Raw genomic sequence first — 25937 nt, forward strand, 5'->3', positions numbered from 1 at the left:
CTGTTCGCGATTGGTTTGAAGAATCTGCTCAATTCGAGCGAACTATTTTATGCACAAATTCCTGCATCGGCAGCACTCTCTCGATTATGGACGGCTATAGAGGCAACATGGCACAATATTTCTGCAGGGGGACTCCCAACAACTTGTAGAGTCCATGCCATGTCAGTTGCTACTCTACACCGATAGTGATGCGAACAACCGAATGAAAACAATCGATACATTCGCTTGTAGTTATACGTTTCGGTTGAATTATTCATTCACTCTTGAGGGAAACTAGTCGGTGGGAGCAACCGAATGAAAAACCATCGTTCAGTTGGTCAGACTATGCATTCAGTCGGTTGTAGTTTTACATGTCGGTTGGATTATTAATCATAAAAAGATCCGATACCATTGTACCTTTACATATTGACTGAATTATTCATTGTTTCTTTTCAAGATAAAACAATCAGTAGTTTTTCTGTCGGTTAAACCACGTACTCAGTCCTTTCAACTGAAGCCGCTCTGTAGCGTTTTAGCTATCCATTCATTCTTCTGAGTGAAACCAGCCTGCAATATTTTTATTAGCTGAACTGAAACAGTGCTACATTACCATATACGGACAGAGGCTTGTCGTAAGTTAAGACGTATCCCAGGGGTTTGCCAAAGTTAAAATAACCAGTATACATGTTCATTAAATTATGAACTGAATGGAGTAATTTTTCTTTTCATCGTTTAGGACTAGTTCATATACTGTTGCGGATTTAATTGTCGCAGGTAGCATTAACGCGTAACTAATTAACCTGACGTTTCACTGGGGCAGGCCAGCCATCACTTAAATTGCCAACCCCAGAGAAAAAGTTCGAAAACCCCAGACAAGTGGGTCAAATCGGATTATTCTCCCGGTCACAAAAGCCTGTAGACGATAAGCTATCCGATGGCCACGATGTTCCGCGGAGAGCGGGGACATGGGAGGGGGAATGGAATGTTTCCTCGCTTGCGTTTCAGTGCTAACAATGGCAACGAGCGCGCGACTCCTACTGACCAGCAGATACAAATTATACACGAGAGTAACTAGTATTCGTGAAAGCGCATTATAGAGACTTTCATGTTCAGACTTAGTATTAACTTGCAGTAAGTAATATGAACGTGAATGAGGAGGAGGAGGAAAAGATTAGTGTTTAACGTCCCGTAGACAACGAGGTCATTAGAGACGGAGCGCAAGCTCAGATTAGGGAAGGAAACCGGCCGTGCCCTTTCAAAGGAACCATCCCGGCATTTGCCTGAAACGATTTAGGGAAATGACGGAAAACCTAAATCAAGATGGCTGGAGACGGGTTTGAACCGTTGTCCTCCCGAATGCGAGTCCAGTGTGTTAACCTCTGCGCCACCTCGCTCGGTGAACGTAAATAAAATCCGTTTTATACAGCTCATTGACTAGAAGGCAAATAACATTTAAGACATTCAGTTGTCTAGTGGACGGGGCAGCGTTCGGTGTATGCGATCGTCCGTTGTCGGCGGCTTCTCATTGTCTCAATAAAGAAGTATGGAAAATACAGAGTGTTCCAAAATTGTCTGTACAACTTCGATCGCATATATAACAGAAACAGAGAGAGGTAGAAAAGCGCGGTTTGCGGCATCATGTTCATATACACTTAAAGGTTCTAGTAGCCAGTCAACAGTGTTCAGTGTGTTAAGGTGACTATATTTTCTAGAGAAAAATTCGGGACTCATTAAAAAATTTGATATTACAAAAAAGTCTGAATTGAACGTAATAAATGCAAACTATCACTTTAATTTGTTACATGCATTTAGTACCTTCTAAGATGAAGGAGTGCGAGCAGGCACGCGCTATTTAACAGCGCTGTAAATTCTCTGCATCATGTCTGTATTCTTCACTAGCTTCATCGAAACATTCAACTCATGTTTCATAACAATCGCCCCAGTCACTAACGTTGCCGCGCGGGTTAGCCGAGTGGTCGTGGGCGCCTTGTCACGGTCTGCGCGGCTTCCCTCGTTGGAGGTTCGAGTCCTCCCTCGGGCATGGGTGTGTGTGTTGTCCTTAGTGTAAATTAGTTCAAGTTAGATTAAGCAGTGCTTAAGCTTAGGGACCGATGACCTCAGCAGTTTGGTCCCATGAGACTTTCCGACAAATTTCCAAAATTTTCCACTAACATTGTTTTTGTACTTTCTGCAATAAACTATGTTCTCTCACTGCTCCAAACGTTACTCATTTGGAAAAATACCCTTTCAGTAACGGTATACCGATACAAGTGAAATAAACATACAATTCGGGATAAATTGTTTCATAATTCTTAAATCCGGCACAATAAGACGTCACGAACTACTTTTGAAAAAATTCAGGACAGAGCTAGAAAAACCGTGACTGTCACGACAATAGTGGGGACGGTGTAACGGATGGTCATCTTAAATACGTGCATCGTCTGTAGCATAGAGTTTATCTAAGCGATATTCCAGTTCCATATCCGGCCTAGGATGTCCTCGTTAAAGTGTCTATTGCGGCTCTGATGCCAGCTCACAATTCGTGCAAGTCCTGCCCGAGGAATGAAATGTAATGGGGCTCCGCAGGATCTGGGTGTTAGATCTGGTCTGCACAAACCATATCACACACTGTGCCAACTGCTGGAGGGTGGTCAGTCAACAACTAATATGGGAAAATAAGAAAAAAAAACAGCTTTAAGTGGTCCGAAACTGGATCTTCCTAACTATCCTCATTTCTAAAATATACGTGATCAACATTGTAAAGACAATTTTGGAACATACTGTACGCGCATAGTATATGGCTTAGCGTGCTTGCCGCTGCGTTTTTAATAGACTAAAACGAAGAAACTATCTATAGTTAGGTCCTCCTTTAATGAATTTTAACTATGGTTTAATCTATTTCCAATCACTCGAATTTCTTCAGGAACGAAAGAAGGTCCATGTTCATCCTAGATAATTGTATAAAATTCCCTCTGTACGCCATCAAATCTAGGGCCAATCCAGGGAAATGCAGATGTATTGCAGCCCTAGTTGGAGGTACAAAGGTGAGTGGAATGCTTGCCTGAAGGATATATGAAGAAGAAAGGAACCTTACCTCGTTTTAGCGACAGTCTGAATTCCGTTTCATTGGTAATCTGTGATGACGTCCACAAATGCCATTTATTTATGTGGAAGGTAAATATTTTGTACAGAAAACTACGTCACCAACTACATACGTATGCCCCACATTTTCAGTTTTACAGGTAGTATCATAGCTACTAAAAATTCACAAGCATAAATTTTCAGGACTATCTGTATGGCTTTAGAATTCTGTATGGAGCTAGGAGAGATTATTTAATATTTATTTGTCAGTTTTAAAAGCGTGTTACGTTACAAAGTTCTTCTATTTAAGTAGTTATTTTCTGCTTTTTAGTCTTGTGTGTGTGAAATTTTAGTGATTTCAAACATTGTGATGAGCCATGTGGTAAACTTCAGGTTTATTTCAGTTTCTTTTTAAATGAGTCAGCCAATATATTGCTTCGTCGTAGGCGTATATTGCGAGAAGACCGTGAGTGTAAAAACTAGAGGGAATCGAGTTGATAAGGAAGCTTAGCAGCAATCGTTCTTAAGCGCGAAACATTCGCGATTGGAACAAGAAAACAGGGAAATAACAGTGGCACATCAAGTACCTACTCCCTATCACACATCAGAAAAAAGGCGAGTTAATATTGCATGGCCATCCAGTTCTGAGATAAGTTGAATGCTCGAAGTCAATAGCTTATCGCGAAGTTAGTTTAAAATCAGTTGCAAAATTTGTACCGAACAGACAGACCGACCGAACAATAAAGTACCCTCCGACACACACCAGACTTGAAAGCCGATTAATATTGCAGTGTCATCTACTTCTTACACAAAGTACCTACTCTCCGCCGCACAACAGAAAATATAGTTAATATTACATTGCCATCCAGTTCTGAGTTAAAGTGAAAGTTTCAAGCCTTTAGCTTATCGGGAAGTTAAGTTAAAAATCAATTGCAATATTTATGCCGAACTGAGACAGACAAACCGAAAAACAAAGTACCCTTCGCCACAGACCAGACTCGAAAGCGAGGTAAGATTACAGTATCATCCAGTCCTGAGCTATGTTGAAAGTCTAGCGTATTGGGAAACCAGTTAAAAATCAGTCGCAAAATTTGTAACGAAAAACACACACACAGGAAACCGATCTAATAAAAACGTGTTAAAAAGTGATTGTTCATTTATATATAGACAAATTTACGGTGCAACACCAATATTAAACTTTTAAAAACAACCATAAATTTATTTTTAATGCCACAGGTACGAAAAATCGTATTTCAGTAAGTAAATACATACATCTAGAATGTATTTTTAGATATACTTTTTATTCACGTTTCCTTAAAATAAGACATTTTATTTGTCTCTAAAACTGTTGGCAACCCTAGTCATGTTTCATGTACAACCGAAAAGGCTGAATAAGTATGCAGATAAAATAACTCAAACCCGATGAGTGAGTGAAAACATCATATAACGGCAGAAACCGACGGAGACATGTTTCAGTCGGTTGTCTCGCATTGAGAGAAATCCCTCAAACGCGGTGAAACATTCATATGCCTCACATGGCCGCTGAGACTAGTTTCATTCGACTAAAAAAAAAAAAACGACTGAATGGAAACAATCGACTGTCCAATCGATTGTTAACAACAGTCGCTTGCTCCTCAGTGTACGCCGGGCTTTAGGAGGACCAACGCGATAGTAGAAGTTACCGTATGACTTTCGTCATCTCAGTGTACATGACCAAAATGTAACTTTTTTTTTCTTTGGGACGCTGGGACCAAATAATACTACGCAAACTTTCATTTGCATTTTTGCCGTCAGCGCATCTTGCTAGTAGGCATCTGGTGCAAGTCTCTGACAGACGGGTACTATCTTGACAACTTTGGCAGCTGTCAGTGTGTCACTGCCCTTTCCGTAGTCCATATTTCAAATATTTCCTAGTCCATACTTCAAATATTTCTTAAACGTACTTGTAATTGGAAATAGCCAAATCGTTTTCTAACCTGAGAGTAGTCACTCGAAAGATGTGAAACAGCCATAAATTTTTTTTGAAAGAAATTGAAGTTTTAATGTGGATTTTCCCCTTAATATATTTACACAAACCAAAGAAAACTTTTAATTTGGATGGTCAATTGAGGATTCAATATCAGTCCCTCTCAATGCTAGCAATTACAGAACATGTGATGTGCCACAGCGGAAGCCTTGAGACACACCTGCTCATTGTTTGTCGGAAAACAGACAGCGGATGCTCTATCTCTTCAGTGACAAATCGCCCAGATAAGCTCAATTGTGAAAGGTTTACACTGGAGGGCCGACACAGACGAGCAGAGCGATACCAAAAGCGAAACAGCTGTTCGCCACTGCATCATTCCATGTAACACTGCACAGTACAAAAGGTACATTAATTATTAACAAGAGAAAATATTATCACAACACGTGAAATAATATATAACACAGTATTGCGAGATAAAACAGGAACGAAAAGATTGTTTCAAAAAGTAAATACACAGCTGAGCCAAAGCAATATTAACAGGGAGTTGGTCCACTTTCGGAAAACAATACGGCAGTGATTCTGCGAAGCATGATCCCGACAAGTCCTTGATAGATTTCCAGAGGTATGTGGCACCAGACATTTAGTTATAGGGCACTCAATTTCCGTAAATTATGGGCCGGTAGATTGCGGGCTCGTAGACGGCGTCCGATAGTGTCCTAGACGCGTTCCCTCGAATTCAGAATTTCGTACCCGAGACATCGAAGAGTGCACTATCATGCTCTTCAGACCACTGCAGCACGAGTCTGGCGTTGTGGCACTGCTGGAAGATGCCATCGGTGGCATCAACCATGAAGAGATGCAGGCAGTCCACCAATAATGCCCACGTAGGCCGTCGATTATGACCACAGGTCCCATGGAAGCCCAAGTGAATGTCCCCCGTAGCATAATACTGTACCCACTGGCAATCGCAACTGATGATGTCGCTGTTGTGGTCGTGTGCTGTGGAGCTCCGTGTTCTTCAATGTGGGCTGAGCGGCGTGCTTCGAAACACTTACGCCTGTAGCAAATAGCCACCTTTCCTGTTTTACATAGAGGGCAAGCTTCTGACTTCCACGTTGTATGATGAGGCGTGAACGCCCACTGGCGATTTTACAATTCTTCAACCAATTTCCATAGATGCTTATTTCACTGAGTTTACAAAAATCAAGTGGTACCTACTACAACCTTGTCGGACATTCCTTTGCTCGACGTAGTGCAGCAAATCGACGTGGCGTGACTCAACAAGTCGTTGGAACTCCCCTGCAGAAGTATTGACCCATGCTGCCTCTGTAGCCGTCCATAACTGCAAAAGTGACACCGGTACGGGATTTTGTGCTTGAACTGGCCTGTCGTTTATGTCCCATAAATGTTCGGGGGATTCGTGCCGAGAGATCTGGGTAGCCAAATCATTTGATCGAACGTTGTTCCAGAACGTTCTTCAAACCAGTCATGAACGACTGTGGCCCAGTAGCATTATATCGTTGTTTGGGAACATGCCACTCATATATGGCTGCAAATGGTCTGCAAGAGGCTGAACGTAACTATTTCCAGTCAGTGACCTGTTCAGTTGGACCAGAGGTCCAAATCCATTCCATGTAAACACAGCCCACACCATTATGCAGCCACCAACAGCTTGCACAGTGCCTTGTTGGGTCCATGGCTTCATGGGGCCTGCGCCGCCCTCGAACGCTACCGTCAGCTCTTACAAACTGAAATCGGGACTCATCTGACCGAGCCACGGTTTTCCAGTCGTCTAGGGTCTAATCGATATGGCCAACAGCCCAAGAGAGGCGCTGCAGGCGATGTCGTGCTGTTAGCAAAGGCCCTCACTTTGGTCGTCGGCTGCCATAGCCCAGTAACGCACTCCCTAACTGATACATTCGACGTACGTCTCACACAGATTTCTGGGAGGTTATTTCATGCAGTGCTGTTTGCTTGTTAGCACTGGCAGCTCTACGCAAACGCCGCTGTTCTCGGTCGTTAAGTGAAGGCAGTCCGCCACGGCGTTCTCCGCGGTGAGAGATAATGCCAGAAATTTGGTGTTTTCAGCACACTCTTGACACTGTGGATCTCGAAATGTTGAATTCTCTAACGATTTCCGAAATGGATGTCCCATGAGTCTGGCTCCGACAACCATTCCGCGTTCAAAGTCTGTTAATTCCTGTCGTGCGGCCATATTCACGTCGGAAAACTTTTCACATGAATCTCCTGAATAAAAATGACAGTTCCGGCAATGCACTGCCTTTTTATACCACGTGTAAGCGATACTACGCCATCTGTAGATGTGCATGTCGCAGTCCCATGACTTTTGTCGTATCAGTGTATAATAGCAAGCGAACAATCGTTCAGCTTCGCTGTTTCCGATATACTCGTTCCCGGGTGCCGGGCCGTAAGTCTGCCCTTCCTAAAGTCGCTTATGTCACTCCATTTCCCCACCTGCGGCTCTACAGTCGCCAGAATGATTCTCCCTTCGTATCTGATCTAGTATAAACGTTCACCGTACGCCGCGTGAACGCAAAGACACCAGGCAGCTTTCAATTCGCGATGGGGCAGAAATCATGATGTTTTGGCTCACAAGTGAACTTGCTCCTGTAGCCACAGCGAAGGAATAGATAGTTTCACTATTCTCGCCGAAAATCAATTTTGGAAAGTTTCTGAGCGGTGCACACATAATATTCGTCTTACAGATTTAATACACTAGGGAGATATTTGTGTACAGATCTTACTAACATGTAATTATTTCTTGCTTAAATGAAAAAGAAAATCACTTTTCTCGTGTGTTGTTATTGTAGAGTATTTGTATGAAAGCAAGCAGTTGCATTTCATGAATTCTCTAGTGTAACGTTCCTTTTATGCCTGTTTAATTCACAATTTTACATTGCTCTGCAATTTCAACAAATAAAATATGTATTAATCATGTTACAAAATCTAACGTGAATAGTCTGTCTTAATTTGTGGTATTTTTTATTATTTTTGTTAGAGTCCATTTGAAAGTGGCCCTGTATAACGCTAATTAACAGGCTCGCCTGAAGATTTAGTCCTGCTTCCATTAAACAATTAACTAGCGTAAGGTGTTTCCTCGCAATAAGACGTTTTTGGCACCAGGGCTCATTGTTTTAATACAGCCGGCCGCTGTGATCGAGTGGTTCTATGCGCTTCAGTCAGGAACCGCGCGAATGCTACGGTCGCAGGTTCGAATCATGCCTCGGGCATGGATGTGTGTGATGTCCTTAGGTTAAGTTAGGTTTAAGCAGTTCTAAGTCTAGTGGACTGATGTCCTCAGATGTTAAGTCCCATAGTGCTTAGAGTCATTTGAACCATTACTACAATAGCGGGATATTTTAACAAAGCAGAGATGAAGGAAAGAAGACTTATAAGTATTTTGGCAGGCGTTAATAAGTTTTCGAGTAGACAGCAAGGATGCAGTTCTCTATTGTCACTAGTACTGTTAGTCCCATAGCATGTTTTCTGCCCTCGCTGCTAGCACTGGATCCTTTGGCCCCTGCTTCGTATTGAGAGGTCGCCGTCACGAGCACACTACCCTTAATGGCAATACGACAATGGCTCTCTGAGTTAGCTCTCTACCAAAACAAGACAACCGACCTTGCCCCAAGGAACGCATCGTCCTTCTCCAATGGAAATGTTTTCGGTGCCCTACCACTCGTAACCTCAAATACCTATGACGACATGAAAATTTATACTGCGAGTGATGTTGGGGCTAATGGCCGCAAGAAGATTTGACACTCCCCTGTAAACTCGACATTCGCGTAAAAAGTACTAGATGAAAGTCTTTTAATTCATGTTCTCTTTATACTTTTAGAATAACCCGAGAGAAGCAGTGTTTTGCGGATCAGTGAAGGGTCTAGTTCCGTTAGGGCCATACGTCATTTCAAGGGCCAAAGTTCATGCACTCCCTCAAGAATTCTAAATCCGGACTCTACTCCCATATCCATTTTACACCGTAAAATTAGTCTCATATGATTTGTTTTCTCTCCCTAAAACTGAAACAAACCGTCTGTGAGCGATCCTTCTGAGATTACTAAAGCCGATTGCATCTCACTACAAAGCATTTCTAGGAAAAGCTTCCCAGTGTATCATAGCGTGGAAGCTTCACAATAGCGTGAGAGAATGCGCATGTATGGCGTAGAGGTAAGTTTGTGGGAAAAGCGGAGCTTACATTACCGGTTCAAAACTTCCAAAGTTCCTGTTTTGTTGATGATCGAACAGAGTTATGTTAACAATATTTTTATACCTCCTGCGAACAGATCTTTGTTGAAATCCGGTTCTCAAACTTTTTCCACGGGAATCACCAGCTTGTAACCGAGTAAATGCTGTTTGCAGTACATATTTTTTGGATAGGATGGTTCAAAATGGCTCTAAGCACTATAGGACTTAACATCTGAGGTCAATCAGTCCCCTAGACGTAGAACTGCTTAAACCTAACTAATCTAAGGACATCACACATATCCATGCCCGATACAGGATTCGATCCTGCGACCGTAGCAGCAGCGCGGTTCCGGACTAAAGCAGCTAGAACCGCTCGGTCACAGCAGCCGGCTATATAGGATGGTGGTGGTGGTTAGTGTTTAACGTCCCGTCGACAACGAGGTCATTAGAGACGGAGCGCAAGCTCGGGTTAGGGAAGGATTGGGAAGGAAATTGGCCGTGCTCTTTCAAAGGAACCATCCCGGCATTTGCCTGAAACGATTTAGGGAAATCACGGAAAACCTAAATCAGGATGGCCGGAGACGGGATTGAACCGTCGTCCTCCCGAATGCGAGTCCAGTGTGCTAACCACTGCGTATATAGGATGAACGGAGCAGTTAGTACAGTACTAATCTCTTCTAGTCGAGTTTTTTAAGTAGTTTAGTTTAAGGGACACTACTCAACTGTAATAAGGGCTATTGAACGGATACGAAGAATAGCAGCTCGATCGGTCACAGGTTTGTTCGACCCGTGGGGGAGTGTCACGAAGATGAAAGCACTGAACTGGCAGACGCATGTAGACAACGCAAGCTATCTCGTCAAAACATACTTAGAAAGTATCCAAATATGTCATGAATCTAGGAATTATTACATCCCGCGACGTATCGCTCCCACGGAGATCGCAAAGGCAAGATAAGACTAAATTACAGCATGCACAGAGGCATTTAAGCTATCACTCTTGGCGACCCATACCCTTTTATTTGTTACATTGGGACGTACCCTCCGCTATGTACTTCACAGTGGTTCGCAGAGTTTAGACGTAGAACTATATGCAGAAATGATGTCGTTCTACGTTCCAAAAACTCGCCACTCGAGTCGGGGAGGGGAGGGGAGAGGAGGGGGAGGTTATTTACAATTTACATTCATGCATTTACACGGGTACTCTGCAGATTACTCAGGTGGTCACAAGAGGGAACTTTTCAGTGCACAGCATGTGTAAAATGACGTGGTATCGTCGCGGAAACGGTTGTGAGCCCTGGGAGAACGTTTCCCGTTGGGGCATTGGTCTCAGTTACTGACATCTGCACATTTCAAGCACTCTCGTTAATATCTCGGTATTACATGGCATGACAGCGCAGTCTTGTGCACAACAGGTGCAGAGAAAAGTCTTCATAATCGGGCGCTTGTGAATATGTCCACTGCCATTACATTTTTGTTGGATCAGGCAAATGAGGAAGTAAGAACCTCATTAAGAATTGTGCTTGTGAGGGTTGCAGGAACTGTTAGCTATTCCACTCCTTCAATAATGAGACTAAAGGAAGAAGAGGAAAACATAGCCATACAAGTACTTCCTAAGGCTTCACTGTCTCAAAAAGACGCAGAAGAAGGAGAAGAAAATTTATTTTTTGGTAATATTGTAAAACAGCTTATCAGGAAACTGACATATAATTTCCAAGTGACATGTTATTTTACACTGTCAGTAAGCGACGTTGTCAGTTACACACTACTTTTACCCCTTTTTTTGAGAGTTCCTTTGCCAGCACATCATCGATCTTGTTTTGCTAAGATTGATGCTTTGTTTGGGCGACTATTTCGTTTTCTTGTTAATTTCTCATGCTCAGGATTCACAGTCATCTAGAATTTTTTAAAGAACATCACATTCGCCGTTGACTGTAGAAATTATTTATTTCACAGTTGCCTTTTCGGCCTTTGAACCATTTTTAAATGGTACTGCAAAAGATTTTGCTTCAGCGCATGTCAGACTTTAAAATCCTCCGACATGTATGGATGTCACAATGTTAACATCGTTCACATAAATCGCTACAAATCGATGTCCTAACATACTGTTCACATGTGAACATTTCGGACATTGATTTGTAGCGATTTATACGAAGGATGTTGACACTGTTATTTATGACGATGACATCTATAGATGTCGGAGGATTTTAAAGTCTGACATATGCTGTGGCAAAATCTTTTGCAGTACCACACGAAATGCCGAAGATGCGATTGTCAAATAAGTAATTTCTGCAGTCAACGGCGAATATGATGTCGTTTAAAAAATATTTCTTTTACAGTGCTCTTGTAATAGACTACTGAATCTGATCTGAACGTCTATACTTGTCGAATAATTGCTCGTACTGACATACCTTGTTAATACGACCGTTTGCAGACTCGCTAGCTGTAGCTTTCTAACTATGCGAGGTATACTTTTGTGCACAGGCTTCAGTTGTCGACCTACACCTCCCTCACCACTTGGTGGTCGATACAACAGAGCCTCCTACTCTGTCAAGCAGACTGCGCAGCTACGGTCCAAGTTATCTTGTGCATAATAACATACGCTGCCGCAAAAAGAAATACAACATCCTCAGTGACGCCAGGGTACAATATGTAGATGCTGAGGGGGTGTGGTGGAGGTCATTTGTCACGGTTACCGGCGTCACACAGCACTCATGAGGCTTGTCTGCGCACCCTATTGTTTTTTCTCTGCAGTCAGTAACTGCGCTGAGTTTAAAGGTTTGCAGTGATTCTAGTGTACAACAAATCCCCACCGACAATTACATACTCCTGCTGAACAACTGTAGCAATTTAAACGAGGTCGCATGGCAGGCGTCCAGGAAGGGGAAAGGACACATCGACATATTGAGGACACTGTATCGGTGGTGTGTCGCTGCTTTCACCTGTGTTCTGCGGAACAATGCCGCACCTGTAGACCAGATTTTGGACGTACCCATAGTTCTGACACACGTCAAGATCGAGCACTGTTCCATCAGCCGTGGCCGACGGATCATCATCCAGGGATGAAATTTGGGCACATCGTGCACTTGCTGTGTCAGCGAGGACCGTTGGGAACCGTCTGCTTGCGGCAGTAGTAAGATCACATGCGCCTCTGGGTAGGCAGCCACCAACACCACGACTTCTTTGGTTACGTGAGAGTCTAATGGAGAGTGGAATTGTTCTCTGTCGCCTTCAGTGATGAGACTAGGTTCTGTACGCACGCCAGTGACGGACGTAACAGTGTACAGCGTAGACCTGGTCAGCGGCCTGTTCCGGAGTGGATTCGCCCACGACAAACAGGTCCGTCGCCATCGTCCGGGGCGGGGGGGGGGGGGGGGGGCGGCATCAGTTACAACTCGCGGGCACATTTGTTGTCTCTGCTGGGAAAAGTAGCCAGTCCCCGCTATACTGCATAGGTTGCTACTCCCGTGATAGTGCCATTTCTTCGGCAGGAGAGCGACGTGCTTTTTGAGCAGGACATTGCAGGCCACATACGGCTGTTACGCAACATGCTCTTCGTGGTGTACAAGTGCCCTGACCAGCAAGAGCAACAGATCAGTTGCCAATACGTATGAGACATGGCGAAGCAGGAACTTACTCGTTCTCCAGAGCCTGTAAGAACCATTGCTGAATTGCAACAAAGGATGCAACGTACTTGGGACAATCTATCGCAGGATGCCATTCGGCATCTTTATGATGGTTTGCATGTGGGAGTACACACCTGCGCTACCGCCCAAGATAGGAGGGGTTACACTGTGTGTTGATGGGGCTATTTGGGCACCATTTACTGTAGCATGTATGTTTCATTTCATCTGAATTTATTATTATATACTACTACGATGATGAACTACACTGACAGAAAAAATTGCAGTATCTACAAATAATTAATGTAGAGTAATGAAATTCCGGGAATACCTTTGTCTAGGTAAAATACAGGGTGACACAGAATAACGGGAAGGTTTGAAATGAGTAGTAGCAGCCACGGGCAGGTGGCAGCACTGCGGGTTCGTGGCAGTTAGCGAGTAAACAGTCCGGCATTTCAGTAATCATGGAACGGACTACAGCGTGCGTTAGCCGTAAAAATGTTTCACAAAAACATTAATATGGGACTGTAGGCTTTCCCAGCGTAAACTATTGATGAAGGTTTCTCGGGTCTCTAGCCGGGTGGTAGCTTTGACATCTCGCGACGTTTCGGGAAGTGTCATACTACCCATCTTCTGGCGAAGTGGCAGAAGATGGGTAGTACGGCACTTTCCGAAACATCGCGAGATGTCAAAGCTACCACCCGGCTGGAGACCCCAGAAACATTCATCAAAATATTGTTTGGTAGCGGCGCAGAGGGAGTTTCGACGTTTTTATAATTTAGGACGTCATGATGCCGTTCCGTCGAAACACGCTATAAAACGTTGCATTAATAACTTTGAAGAGGCCGGATCTGCCTTCAAGAAGAAATCAACAGGACGACCAAGAAGTGTGCGTTCTACAGCGGACATTGATGTTGTACGCGAGTCTGTCTTACGGAGCCCACGGCGTTCAGTTCGTAAGCAAGCAGCAGTGGTTGGAATGTCCCGGGAGAGTGTTCGCAGAATTCTTCATCTTGATTTAAAATTTCATGCGTACAAACTACAGATGGTGCAACAATTGAAGGACAACGGTTACCGGTTACGATTAGGATTCTGTCAACAAATGATAACAAAAATAAACAGTGACGATGAATTTCCAAACGAGTTGTGTATGTCAGATGAGGCATATTTTCATCTCACAGGTTATCTGAATAAACAGAACAACCGTTACTGGGAAAACACAAATCCTAATGACATTCACGAGCGCCCTTTACACGCTAGTAAAGTGACAATATGGTGTGGTATTTCATCACATGGAATTTTCGGACCGCATTTTCTCGCAGATGAACAGGGAACACACAATAACTGTCAATGCCGATCTTTACGTGGAGATGTTACGAACACCTGCATTGAACAACTTTCCAAACGTTCCAGACGCCTGGTTTCAACAGGATGGAGCGACATCACACACTGCACTGCAATCAGTGACATATGTGCGAAAATTGTTTGGCAACCGTGTGATCTCAGGATTCGGTGACATTACCTGGCCCCCTAGATCGCCAGATGTATCCGTTTGTGATTTTTTCCTGCGGGGCTACCTCAACAGCAAAGTCCACACGACTCGACGAAGAATCCTGGATGAGTTAAAACAGAGAATTCTGGATGCAATTGACAGTATCCCAACTGAGATGTTACAGCGGTCAACGGGGAATCTCAGCAGCAGATTTCACGAATGTATTCGTACAGGAGGACCCCATCAAAAGACGTAATTTAAAAAAAATGATAAATGCCATCAATGTTTCGTAAATGGAAAAGTTGTGCTACGAATGCAATTTTTTTCCTTCATCACTTCTAATATTATTGAATTGTGGAGATCTTCCCGTTTTTCTGTGTTACCCTGTATGTACGTGATTAACATTGCAAGACACAGGTTAATGCAAGCGCGAGATAGCCATTGATACTGTGAAATGCTGCTACTTTAATAACCGCCAGAATGTTGAATGCAAGCATGCAAACGTTCAAATGGCTCTCAGCACTATGGGACTTAATTTCTGAGGTCATCAGTCCCCTAGAACTTAGAACTACTTAAACCTAACTAACCTAAGGACATCACACACATCCATGTCCGAGGCAGGATTCGAACCTGCGACCGTAGCGGTCGCTCGGTTCCAGACTGTAGCGCCTAGACCCGCTCGACCACTCCGGCCGGCCCATGCAAACGTGCAAGCATTGTTATTTACAGGTGCCGGATGTTAGTTTGTGGAACGGAGTTCCATGCCTGTTGCACTTGGCCAGTCATTACAGGGACGATTAATGTTGTTTGTGGATGACGCTGGCGTTATCGTCCGATGATGTCCCATATGTGCTCGATTGGAGACGGATCTGGTGATCAAGCAAGCCAAGTGACATATCGACATGCCGTACAGCATGTCGGGTAACATCAACGGTATGTGGGCGAGCGTTATCCTGTTGGAAAAGACCCCCTGGAATACCGTTCATGCTTCAATCTGGTACCGCGCGACCGTTACGGTCGCAGCTTCGTAACCTGCCTCCGGCATGGATGTGTATGATGTCCTTAGATTCAAGTGGTTCAAATGGCTCTGAGCACTATGCGACTTAACTTCTGAGGTCATCAGCCGCCTAGAACTTAGAGCTAATTAAACCTAACTAACCTAAGGACATCACACACATTCATGCCCGAGGCAGGATTCGAACCTGCGACCGTAGCGGTCACGCGGTTCCAGACTGAAGCGCCTAGAACCGCACGGCCACACCGGCCGGCTATCCTTAGGTTAGTTAGGTTTAAATAGTTCTAAGTTATAGGGGACTGATGACCTCACATGTTAAGTCCCATAGTACTCAGAGCCATTTGAACCATTTGAATGCCGTTCATGAATGGCAGCACAACAGGCCGAATCACCAACCTGGCGAACAATTTTGCAGTCAGGGTGCGTGGAATAAACACGAGAGTGCTCCTGCTATAATAGGAAATCGCGCCTCAGACCAGGTCTAGTGTGTCTAGCACACAGAATGGTTGGTTGTAGGGCCTCAACCGGCCTCTTTCTAACAAACACACGGCCATTACTAGCACCGGGGGCAGAACCAGCTTTCGTCAGAAAACGCAACAGACATCGCTGAAGTCGAAAATGGCAGTGGTTTGGGGTTAGTGCAATGCCTGGGTCGGAGCTGTACTTGAAGTTACTGATATGTAACAGTTCGTTGTGTTACTGTGGTGCTAACTGCTGCTAACATTGCTGCTGCAGATACAGTACGATGCGCACAGCCATACGCCGAACACGGTGGTCTTTCCTCTGTGCAGAGCCACGTGGCCGTCGGCAGCCCGGTCTTCTCGCCGCAGTACATTCCTGTAAGCACCGGTGCCAGCAGTCATGTACAGTGGCTACATTCCTGCCAAGTCTTTCTACACTATCGCAGAAGGCCCGCTCAGTTTCTCGAGCCCGTTCACTCATTGAAGTGCTGATAAAGGCCTCTTTGTTGCGTCCAAGAAATTCTTGGTTAACATCAACACAGAACGTCCAATCTCGAAGATAACTAACGCTCATGACCGTTACAGCTTGTATTTAAAGCAAACCTGATTTGCATCATCATAGTGGTGCTACTAGCGCCATTCGTAATCAATTGTTTATGGTACGTTTACTTCATGAGACTCAGTTTGATAGATTATCCACAGGCTGAATGATATCCCCTTAGGTCCTTAATGCATAAGCGGCACCGTGAGACTTTTCATTTCAGAACCTTCGACATCTCTTACAAAATATTTTGCGACAGAAACTATAGAACTTTCATATTGTTGATATCTTCGGCAGTTTTTGTAGAGTTTCAATTGAATTATTTTTACCTTGTAGGTAAGAATAATAAATACTCGTCTTCTGCAACATCCAGCGTTGTGCGACCATGTTACGTGCCGTTTTTCAGTAGTCTCTGACATGACGTTTACTGTTGATTGATTAAAAGGGAGAAAGTATTTAAGTTTACTATAACGTTCTTGATCAAATAGATGTTTCATGCTTTCGATCTGGGTTGAGGTTACCATGCATGACTGTCAGTAAATGCAACTTCAATAGTCAACTCATATACGTACTATTTTCCATCTATATCTGTACTCTGCAACCACTAGGAAGTGCATGGCAGAGAGTACGCCTCGCTGAATCAATCAGCAGGATTTTCCTCCATTCCATTCAGGTATAGAAAGCTGGAAGCATGACTTTCAATACCTCCGTCCTCGTTGTAATTAATCTAATCCTGCCCTCACGACCCCTACGGGTGTAATACGTAGGGGGTTGCAGCAATTCGTCAAAACTTACTTTTTTATGTGATGCCGAATGTAAGTTTGCAAAAGAAAAAATAGTTGAGAATTTCTGAAAGCGAATGCCGAGGGTTGTTTTCGATTACACAATTTGAGTGAACGAAACCTAACTTGTTTCAGATTCGTTATCAGCAAGACGATGGCGCAAGTAATCTTCTTCTGCAGTATCTTGTTTCTTGATATCGGAGGTCGTTGATAAAAATACTTTGCTTGAATAATCCGCCGACTCACCTAGACATCATGTGTCTTGACGTCAACAGATTTGGCTCTGAGGGGACCTATCGTTTATTCCAGTATCTCAGATACTGCAAACGTTCGCTACGTTGCACGAGATATATTTTATTAATATTTTATTATTCACATGACAGAGTGGTTACTCTATAACTACTAAGCGATGAACCAGTTCAAAAACTTACTCCTGTTGCTGTAAAATTGTTTATATTTGACACCTGAGTCGCGATGTTCCGGTTGGTTATACTTAAAGTGCAGCTGCTCACAGAGGTCCAGTGTGGTCTGCAATTATCGTACGGCAGCGAAACTTGATACTTAATCTAATGCGTTAATGCGGAACTTACGATGCAAGGAATTCGTTCCAATTTTGACCACCAGGTGCTAATCTGGCACTGTGAATTCAAGAAAGACGTACAGGAATATTTCCATATGTAATGGGTAGCGAGCGGGACGTGGCAGAAAAAGCCAAACAAGTGCGAAAATCATAATGTTGATTTTATTATTAATCGCTGCTTACTCAATTTGTTCATTATGAGCACCTGAGACGTCGGCGAGATGCTGCATCCGTAAAACGACGTGATCAACAGTTGCTCGCAGAGCAACATTTTCCTGTATACTAGCCTCCACATCAGGTAGAGGCCGAACGTGTCCCTTGTAAAAAAGTTCTTTTAGATATCGCCAGAGCCGAAAGCCACATGGATTCAGATTGGTGATCTTGCAGGCCATGCAACTCGAAAACTTCTGAATATAACACATTCGTGGAAGGCTGCATTAAGCAGATCTTTCACTGGGCGAGCGACATGAGGTATTGCCCCATCTTGCATGAAAATAGTGCTTTCCACACAGTTGCGCTCTTCCAAACCAGGAATCACGTGCTGTACAAGGAGGTCACGATAACGTCCAGAAGTCACGAAACGCCTGACATGCCCTCTTCGCGTATTCTCGTCTAAAAGGAGTAGACAGAGATTATAAGGTATTCCTATATTATTACAAACTCAGTGACTTTTCATTTGCTAATGGCGTCTTTCTCTAGTATTATTTTATATGACGCGTATGAGCATGGCGCTCTAGTGGGTAGATCACTAGATTTTGCCTCTGTAGGTCCTGGATTTAATTCCGTATACGACGGTGATTTTTCTTTGCACGAATTCGTTCAGGATGGCCCCAGATCTACTCAGTTCTGAAGAGTGAGAGGAAGTGGCGAAATATAAACTGCTCAATAAACGTTTCTTAACAGCCTCATGACTTGATCAATTTCAGTTTTTTTTTTTTTTAATTTGCTCATCGGAAATCTCTTCCGCAATACTCTTTTGACCATAGGAAATCGCTGCTTGCAACAACCTGAGAAAAGAGGGGTAAAAGCAAACCTGTTGTGCAATATCGGGGCAGAATCCTCCAATCTATTGTCCAGCCGTACAACAAAGATTTCTCCGATGAGTTCGTCTTTAATGAGGATGACACACGAGCCCGCTTCGCATCACCAAGTAAATACCTTCCTTTAGGAAGCAGAAATGGCCTACGGTATTTTCCGACGTAAAACCTATTGAACATGCTTGGGAATAGTTGAAACTTTGTGGTCGCGGGAACACGGCTCACACATTGGATGGCATCAAGAGGATGCAGAAATATTTAGTCCTGCTGCCTCTACAACGGTCCATAATTGCTAAAGTGTTTGCAGGATTTTGTGCACACATTGACCTGTCGATTACGTCCCATTGGGCGATCTGGGTGGCCAAACCATTCTCTCGAGCTGTCCAGAATGTTCTTCAAACTAATCTCGAACAACTGTGACCCGGCGACATGGCGCTTTGCCATCCATAAAAATTCCATCATTGTTTGGAAACATGAAGTCCATAAATGGCTGCAAAATGGTCGCCAAGTAACCGGACATAACCATTTCCAGCCAGAGATCGTTACAATTGGACCAGGCAAGCCATTTCATTCCATAAACACAGCGCACACCATTAAGAGCCACCACCATCTCGCTCAGTACTTTGTTAACAACTTGGGTCCATGGCTTCGTGGAATCTGCGCCAGTATCGAACCCTAACATCGGCACTTAGCAACTGAAATCGGGACTCATCTGACCAGGCCACAGTTTTCCAGTGTCTAAGATTCAACCGATATGGTCACAGGCCCATGAGAGGCACTGCAGGCGATGTCGTGCTGTTAACAAGGGCATTCACATCTGCTGCCATAGCCCATTAACGCCAAAATGCGCCGCACTGTCCTAACAGATAAGTTCGTCTTCGTCCCACACTGATCTCTGCGGTTATTTCACACAGCGTTGGTTGCCTGTTAGCATCGAAAACTCTGCTCAATAGCCAATGCTCTCGGTTGTTAAATAAAGGCTGTCGGCAAATGTGTTGTCTGTGGTGAGAGGTAATCCCTGAAGTTGGTATTCTCGCCACACTCTTGACGCTGTGGATCTTGTAATATTGAATTCCCTAACGGTTTCCAAAATGGAATGTCCCACGTGTGTACCTCAAACTGCCATTCCGCGTTCAAAGTCTTAATTCTAGTCGTCCGTCCAGAATCATGCTGGAAACCTTTTCACATGAATCACCTGAGTACGTCTGTAGCTCCGCCAAAGCACTGCCCTTTTCATATCGTGTGTACGCGATACTACCGCCATCGGTATATGTGCTTATCGCTATCCCATGACATGTCACCTCAGTGTATTATGGCATGACTAACACTTCGATACCTCGAGTGTACACATATGATTTTGTCGAACTATCGATGTTTCTTCAAGCGACCAGAAGCTTCTATCCGTCGAGAAATACGATTTATTGATGTCCAAATTGGCAACATTCTGACTGTGCTAATTACAGCAGTGTGTTTCTCAGGAGAAAATGTTAGAAGCTGTTTAGCTGAATGGTTGAGACCAGGAGTAGACACAGCATATCTGTGATCGAAATTATCAATGCACTTACAAGGGGAAGGCCTCAGACACGGCCAACCGATTCGGTTCAAATTTTGAAGGTCGCTTGTGTACAACCTAAAACGAAGGACTCTAAGATATTTTGGGTCAACACCCCCGCAATTTTGAGAAAATCACCCCTAAAGGTTATGACGAGCAGTCGACTCGAAATTGGAGGGATCGATGGATAATTGTAAATAGAGCATTTTTCTTCATCAGGTATGGGGTCCGCAAACGCAAACTTTTCCAGAAATCGAGGAAAGAAACTTTTACAACTGCCGCTTTTGTAACCACATGGTAAACGCTTTTCGCCGACAGCGGCGATAGCGCAACGGCCAAGGTAACTGGTTGTGAATCGGAAAACCCGGGTTCGAATCTCGTAGAAACTTAGCGGATGTTATTCTAAGGCAAGTTTGTTTTCCGTCGAGTCTTCGGAAGGAACGGTGTAGCTGTCTAAAGATTGCATTCTTTAGATGTTCTTGGTGCCATGAGTATATTTGTTTCGAATGTTTATATGACAAGTACCATCCATCTAGTTGTTCGAAGAATAGTGAGGACACGTAACAGTGACTGGAAGAGCCATTGTAAAGTGACCTGGAGTATCATTTTAGTTGTTTACTATCCCAAGAGGCTTGAGAAATTTATTTGCCTACCTTATTATTATCATTCCTTATTGATTTACTTACCTTATTAACCCTCCTATCCCTATCAATTGAGATATGGAAAAACACAAACGAAAAGAAAAACATACGATAGGTTTCTTCGACATTCGAACTCGGGTTCTAGAATTCCCAGTCAGTTACCTTCGCCGTTGCGCTATCGATGCTGTCGGCAAAAAAGCGTTTACCATGTGGGTACAGAAGCGCCAGTTGTAAAGGTTTCTTACCTCGATTTCTGGAAAAGTATGCGTTTTTGGACCCCATACCTGATGATGAAACGTGCTCTATTTACAGTTATCTATCGATCCCGCCAATTTCGAGTCGATTGCTCGTCATAACCGTTAAGGGAGATTTTCTCAAAATTGCGGGGGTGTTGACCAAAAATATCTTAGATTCCTTCGTTTTAGGTTGTACACAAGCGAACTGCCAAATCTGAGCCGAATCGGTTGGCCGTGTCTGAGGCCTTCCCCTTGTTAGTATACTTTCACTTCATGTATTAATTCAAATCAGTTACTTCTAAGCTGAGTTGGAGTTATATTCCATCATCTTTCGGCGTGTATCTGGAAGAAGAAATATTCTGTCCCAGATGGAAACCCTGTACTCTGTTCACAACTTCATGAGGTTTGGTTTATTGCAGGAACTTTCCTGATATAAGTTACATGCTAGCTGATTATTTTTTATTTAACACAGGACGTGGCCGGATTTTAAGCTGACCCCTCCCTATTTTTTCTTAAGGCGACCTACGCATTTCCTAAAAAATTACCTGTAGTAATGAAAAAAATAGCGGAAAGTCTACAAAGTGCATCAAACTGATATTTGATAATATCTTTTGGAAACATGTAGATTATGTAGCTGTTAATCTGGGAGTGTAGACTGATTGCAGCTGGATACAAGCGCTAAGGCCAGACTCACTGTATATGTGAAAGAACAACATATGCAAATGTAAAAACAATTAGTCACTTGCGATTTAAATGTACAGCAATTACGTTTCACTGCATCTTAAGAACGTACTAAATTTAGAATGCACGGAGGAGAGAACTTTGATCGCCGTACAAGTAAAAAGTGCAAATGAGTGCCAGCTGATATTTCCTCGCCCTCTCGGTCTACACATTGAAAAGAACTGGAAGTAAGAGTACTTTGCCGTGCATCTTTTTCGCGGTGTAGCTTCGCAGCAAATAAGGGAGCTACCGTTTACCTGCACGCAAATTCCCTTGGTTTCTGTGAACTACACAACAGCAAATATTGTGAGATGATTGTCAGGGAAGCGGCTATAACGTTTTGCAAGAGCCATCGTTCGAAATTCGTTGTGCCCTCCAAAGTTTGATAACCTTCGTGCAAAAATTGAAGATCCTGAGTAATGGGGCTATTCAACTCCGGTTCTGCATGCTGGCTTCGAGCTGTTACTGCACTTGCAGAAGCGTGGAACTATTGTAGCTCTTGAAACGATTTACAAGTCTATTCTTTTTAACGAGCCTCGTAGTAAGCACTTTCCCAGGCTATTTGCATTGTACTGCCCAATAATGGATTTCCTACTCCGAAATTGCTGTCGTAGAACAATGCCTTGTATTTTGCGGAACGAAATTGACTTTGACAATCATAAAGTGATGCATTTATTGGATTATTAAAAAATTATATCGTTCAATATAAGCTAACCACGAGTCAAGTTCTTTACAAAATATGTACTGGTCTGTAAATTCTTGTTGCTGTTTTCTTTCTATTCTTCGATAACACATGTTTCCCTACATTTCCACAAGACTAGACAATAAAGAAGTGTTACGGAAAATAACCGTGGATCTTACCGACACTTCTTACTTCTCTGAAAAACACAAAGAAAATATCACCCCCTAAGTTCAACGTCAACGTGCAAAACCGCTTTTAGACGGCAGGTGAAAGCACTAACAACGGAGGGTATATAATTCGTGTCGGAGAGGCGTTGTGTATCATAGACAGGGTTACTGCTGAGTTTCCAAGAGCATGCTTTGGAAGACGAGTCGGGCAACTTCACGCTTATATGTCTTGCGAGTTGGGTGTCATCCGTGGTAATCTTAGTCGTAGGTGGGAGAATAATTTTGCTTCTTCCACTTCTAAGGCCTTCCCAGTTTTGAGGTTACGCAAGTCATTATTCTCATTTCGATTACATCGACACGGTCTTTGTTTTGTTTGTACTTGAGCCTTGTTCGATGATATGCTGTCCATCCCTTGCAACAGGTCTTCCAAGTCTTATATGCGGCCAGAAGGAACAAGTCTGCGAATCTCAGCGGGCGAATATGCTCCCTTTGCATTTAAAAAAAAAACATTCTTTCATTTCCTTTACTGTTTCTACGATTTACAAACTGAGCAGTAATGTGGTAACCTGCTACCTTTCTTTAAACACTTAACACGTTCTTTCTTGATCTTCCACTTGCGACTCCCAATCTGGTTCTGTAGCTTTCGTATATTATTAATCTCTCTACATCATCCCGAATCTTCTAAGAGGTGTAAATTCCCCTTTTATTGTCGAAGGCTTCTCTAGATCCACAAATGATGGAAAATTTTTCATATTTCTTCAGTCTGTCTTCCCCTGCAATGAGCAACGTCAGAATTGCTTCATTGGAATTTTTTTATAAATTATGCATGTCCTTTGATATGCATGTCAGATATGGAAGCTGGAGAGATCTGGAGAGATTGAATAAGAGTCCCTCACCGTTCTTTCCACCAACCTGTCGTCTTCTAAAGTTGTCCCTCCCCTCCCCAAGCGCAGAAGACAGGTCGTCGGTCGTGGGATCTTCTTCGACGTTTTGGCGCCTAACACCCGAATGTGCCGACCGATCAGTCCCACGGTACTGGTACATACTGTACCATCTGTCGCTTGTACCGCACTCCACTTCTGTACCATAAGCTACTTCACGTGTAACATGCTGCATCAAGGCGAGCTTCTAGCAAGATAAAATATTGGCGGCCACAGCCAGAAATATCACATTTTTACTTCGTGAAACCAAACATCTTCGTCCACTACGCCTTCAACGTGTCTTTCGATTCTTCCGTATATTACTGTGGCTCACCATAACCTAGCATCTTTTACTACTATCCCAAAGGATTGTACCTCAGCCACTGTTCGTATTTTAGAAATAAAAAAATCATCAGCCTTGGGGGCGGAAGACTTACAGTTTATGGAATCACCTTGATACGGCCAATGGCGTTGTCAAAAGATCTCGCAGGTGCGGAAAAAAGTTCCGGAGACACCCTTACCTTTGGAATGGGAAACTCATCTTAAAGACTGAAAAATCAGCAATGATCGACGACGTGAGGATGAATAAGGCAATGGAAACTACTGCTACTACACTGAAGACATACAAAGTAGGTCACATATTCATCTATAGCAATCTCGTAATGAAGACTTTCTCAAAACAACAACAATAATAATAATAATAATAATAATAATAATAATAATAATAATGATAACAATAAAATTCGGAGACAACTAGTCCCCGGTTCGGAACTCTAAGTGGGAACTGCTCATTAATCTGTAATAAGTAAGTCGCAGAATTAAACTAACATTCCATAATCAGAGCTTAGCACGCTAGTAGTTAGTTTCACGCATCATATTCATAAACGGAATGATGGAGAACGTGTCAATTTAGCGAAAGATTGCAGAGACTCCAGAATTCCTCAACTGTATAGAAGGAAGTATTCTGGAGAAACAACCTTAATCTTCATCTGAAAACTCTTCTGCAGTCAGACAGTTAATTTCCGTCGGCAGATTTTAGAAGTCTTGATGCTGTAGGGAAACTAGAGAATAAGGCTAAAGTTAAACTTTGTAGAGATCTGTGATGCGAAGCAGAGAGAAAGCAGAGATTGCTGATATTAATATTCTTACTTCCGGATAACTGCGACCCAGGAAATACGAACACGATATATTATGTGAATATGAGATCTTGGTTGATCTTTAGGTCTATGTTAGGTTGGGAAGTGATAATTTAGCCTACATACTGCAGGGGATGGGAGCGGTATGAACAAGCTGGAAGTGCAGAATGCTATAATATTTGCTACTTTTTTATGTATGTGTATTTTTCACGACAATACAATTTACTTACACTCTGATAGCAATTGGAGGTAGCAGTCACGCCAGACACTTTTTTTTTTCCCCCGCTATCGTAAGAAAATCATTCATACTGCTGTACCTACAGTTGTGGGAGCTGCATGTTGATTATACACTACTGGCCATTAAAATTCCTACACAGACGCGAAATTTAACCGACAGGAAGAAGATGCTGTGATATGCAAATGATTAGCTTTTCAGAGCATTCAAACAAGGTTGGCTAAGGCGGCGACACCTACAACGTGCTGACATGAGGAAAGATTCCAACAGATTTCTCAAACACAAACAGCAGTTGACCGGCGTTGCCTGGTGAAACGTTGTTGTGATGCCTCGTGTAAGGAGGAGAAAGGCGTAGCATCACCTTTCCAACTTTGATAAAGGTCAGACTGTAGCCTACCGCGATTGCGGTTTATCGTATCGCGACTTGCTGCACGCGTTGGTCGAGATCCAATGACTGTTAGCAGAATATGGAATCGGTGGGTTCAGGAGGGTAATACGGAACGCCGTGCTGGATCCCAACAGCCTCGTATCACTAGCAGTCGAGATGATACGCACCTTATCCGCACGGCTGTAACGGATCGTGCAGCCACGTCTCGATCCCTGAATCAACAGATGGGGACGTTTGCCAGACATAACCATCTGCACGAACAGTTCGACGACGTTTGCAGCAGCATGGACTATCAGCTAGGAGACCATGGCTGCGGTTACCCTTGACGCTGCATCACAGACAGGAGCGCCTGCGATGGTGTACTCAACGACGAACCTGGGTGCACGAATGGCGAAACGTCATTTTTTCGGATGAATCCAGGCTCTGTTTACAGCATCATGATGGTCGCATCCGTGTTTGGCGACATCGCGGTGAACGCACATTGGAAGCGTGTATTCGTC

The 25937-nt window shown here is 43.4% G+C and overlaps 1 protein-coding gene across 1 annotated transcript in view; it reads right to left on the bottom strand.

The window, feature by feature from the left end:
- LOC126413034 (O-acyltransferase like protein-like) overlaps nt 1-5254 on the bottom strand; it is a 190135-nt gene extending 184881 nt beyond the window's left edge. The window contains exon 1 of the mRNA XM_050082928.1: nt 5247-5254. Within this exon, the coding sequence (XP_049938885.1) occupies nt 5247-5254 (8 nt within the window). The remainder of the gene's footprint in view (nt 1-5246) is intronic.
- Between the last annotated feature and the right edge of the window lie 20683 nt (nt 5255-25937).

Source organism: Schistocerca serialis, chromosome 7, assembly GCF_023864345.2.
Source record: "Schistocerca serialis cubense isolate TAMUIC-IGC-003099 chromosome 7, iqSchSeri2.2, whole genome shotgun sequence".
In the NCBI taxonomy this organism is placed as follows: domain Eukaryota; kingdom Metazoa; phylum Arthropoda; class Insecta; order Orthoptera; family Acrididae; genus Schistocerca; species Schistocerca serialis.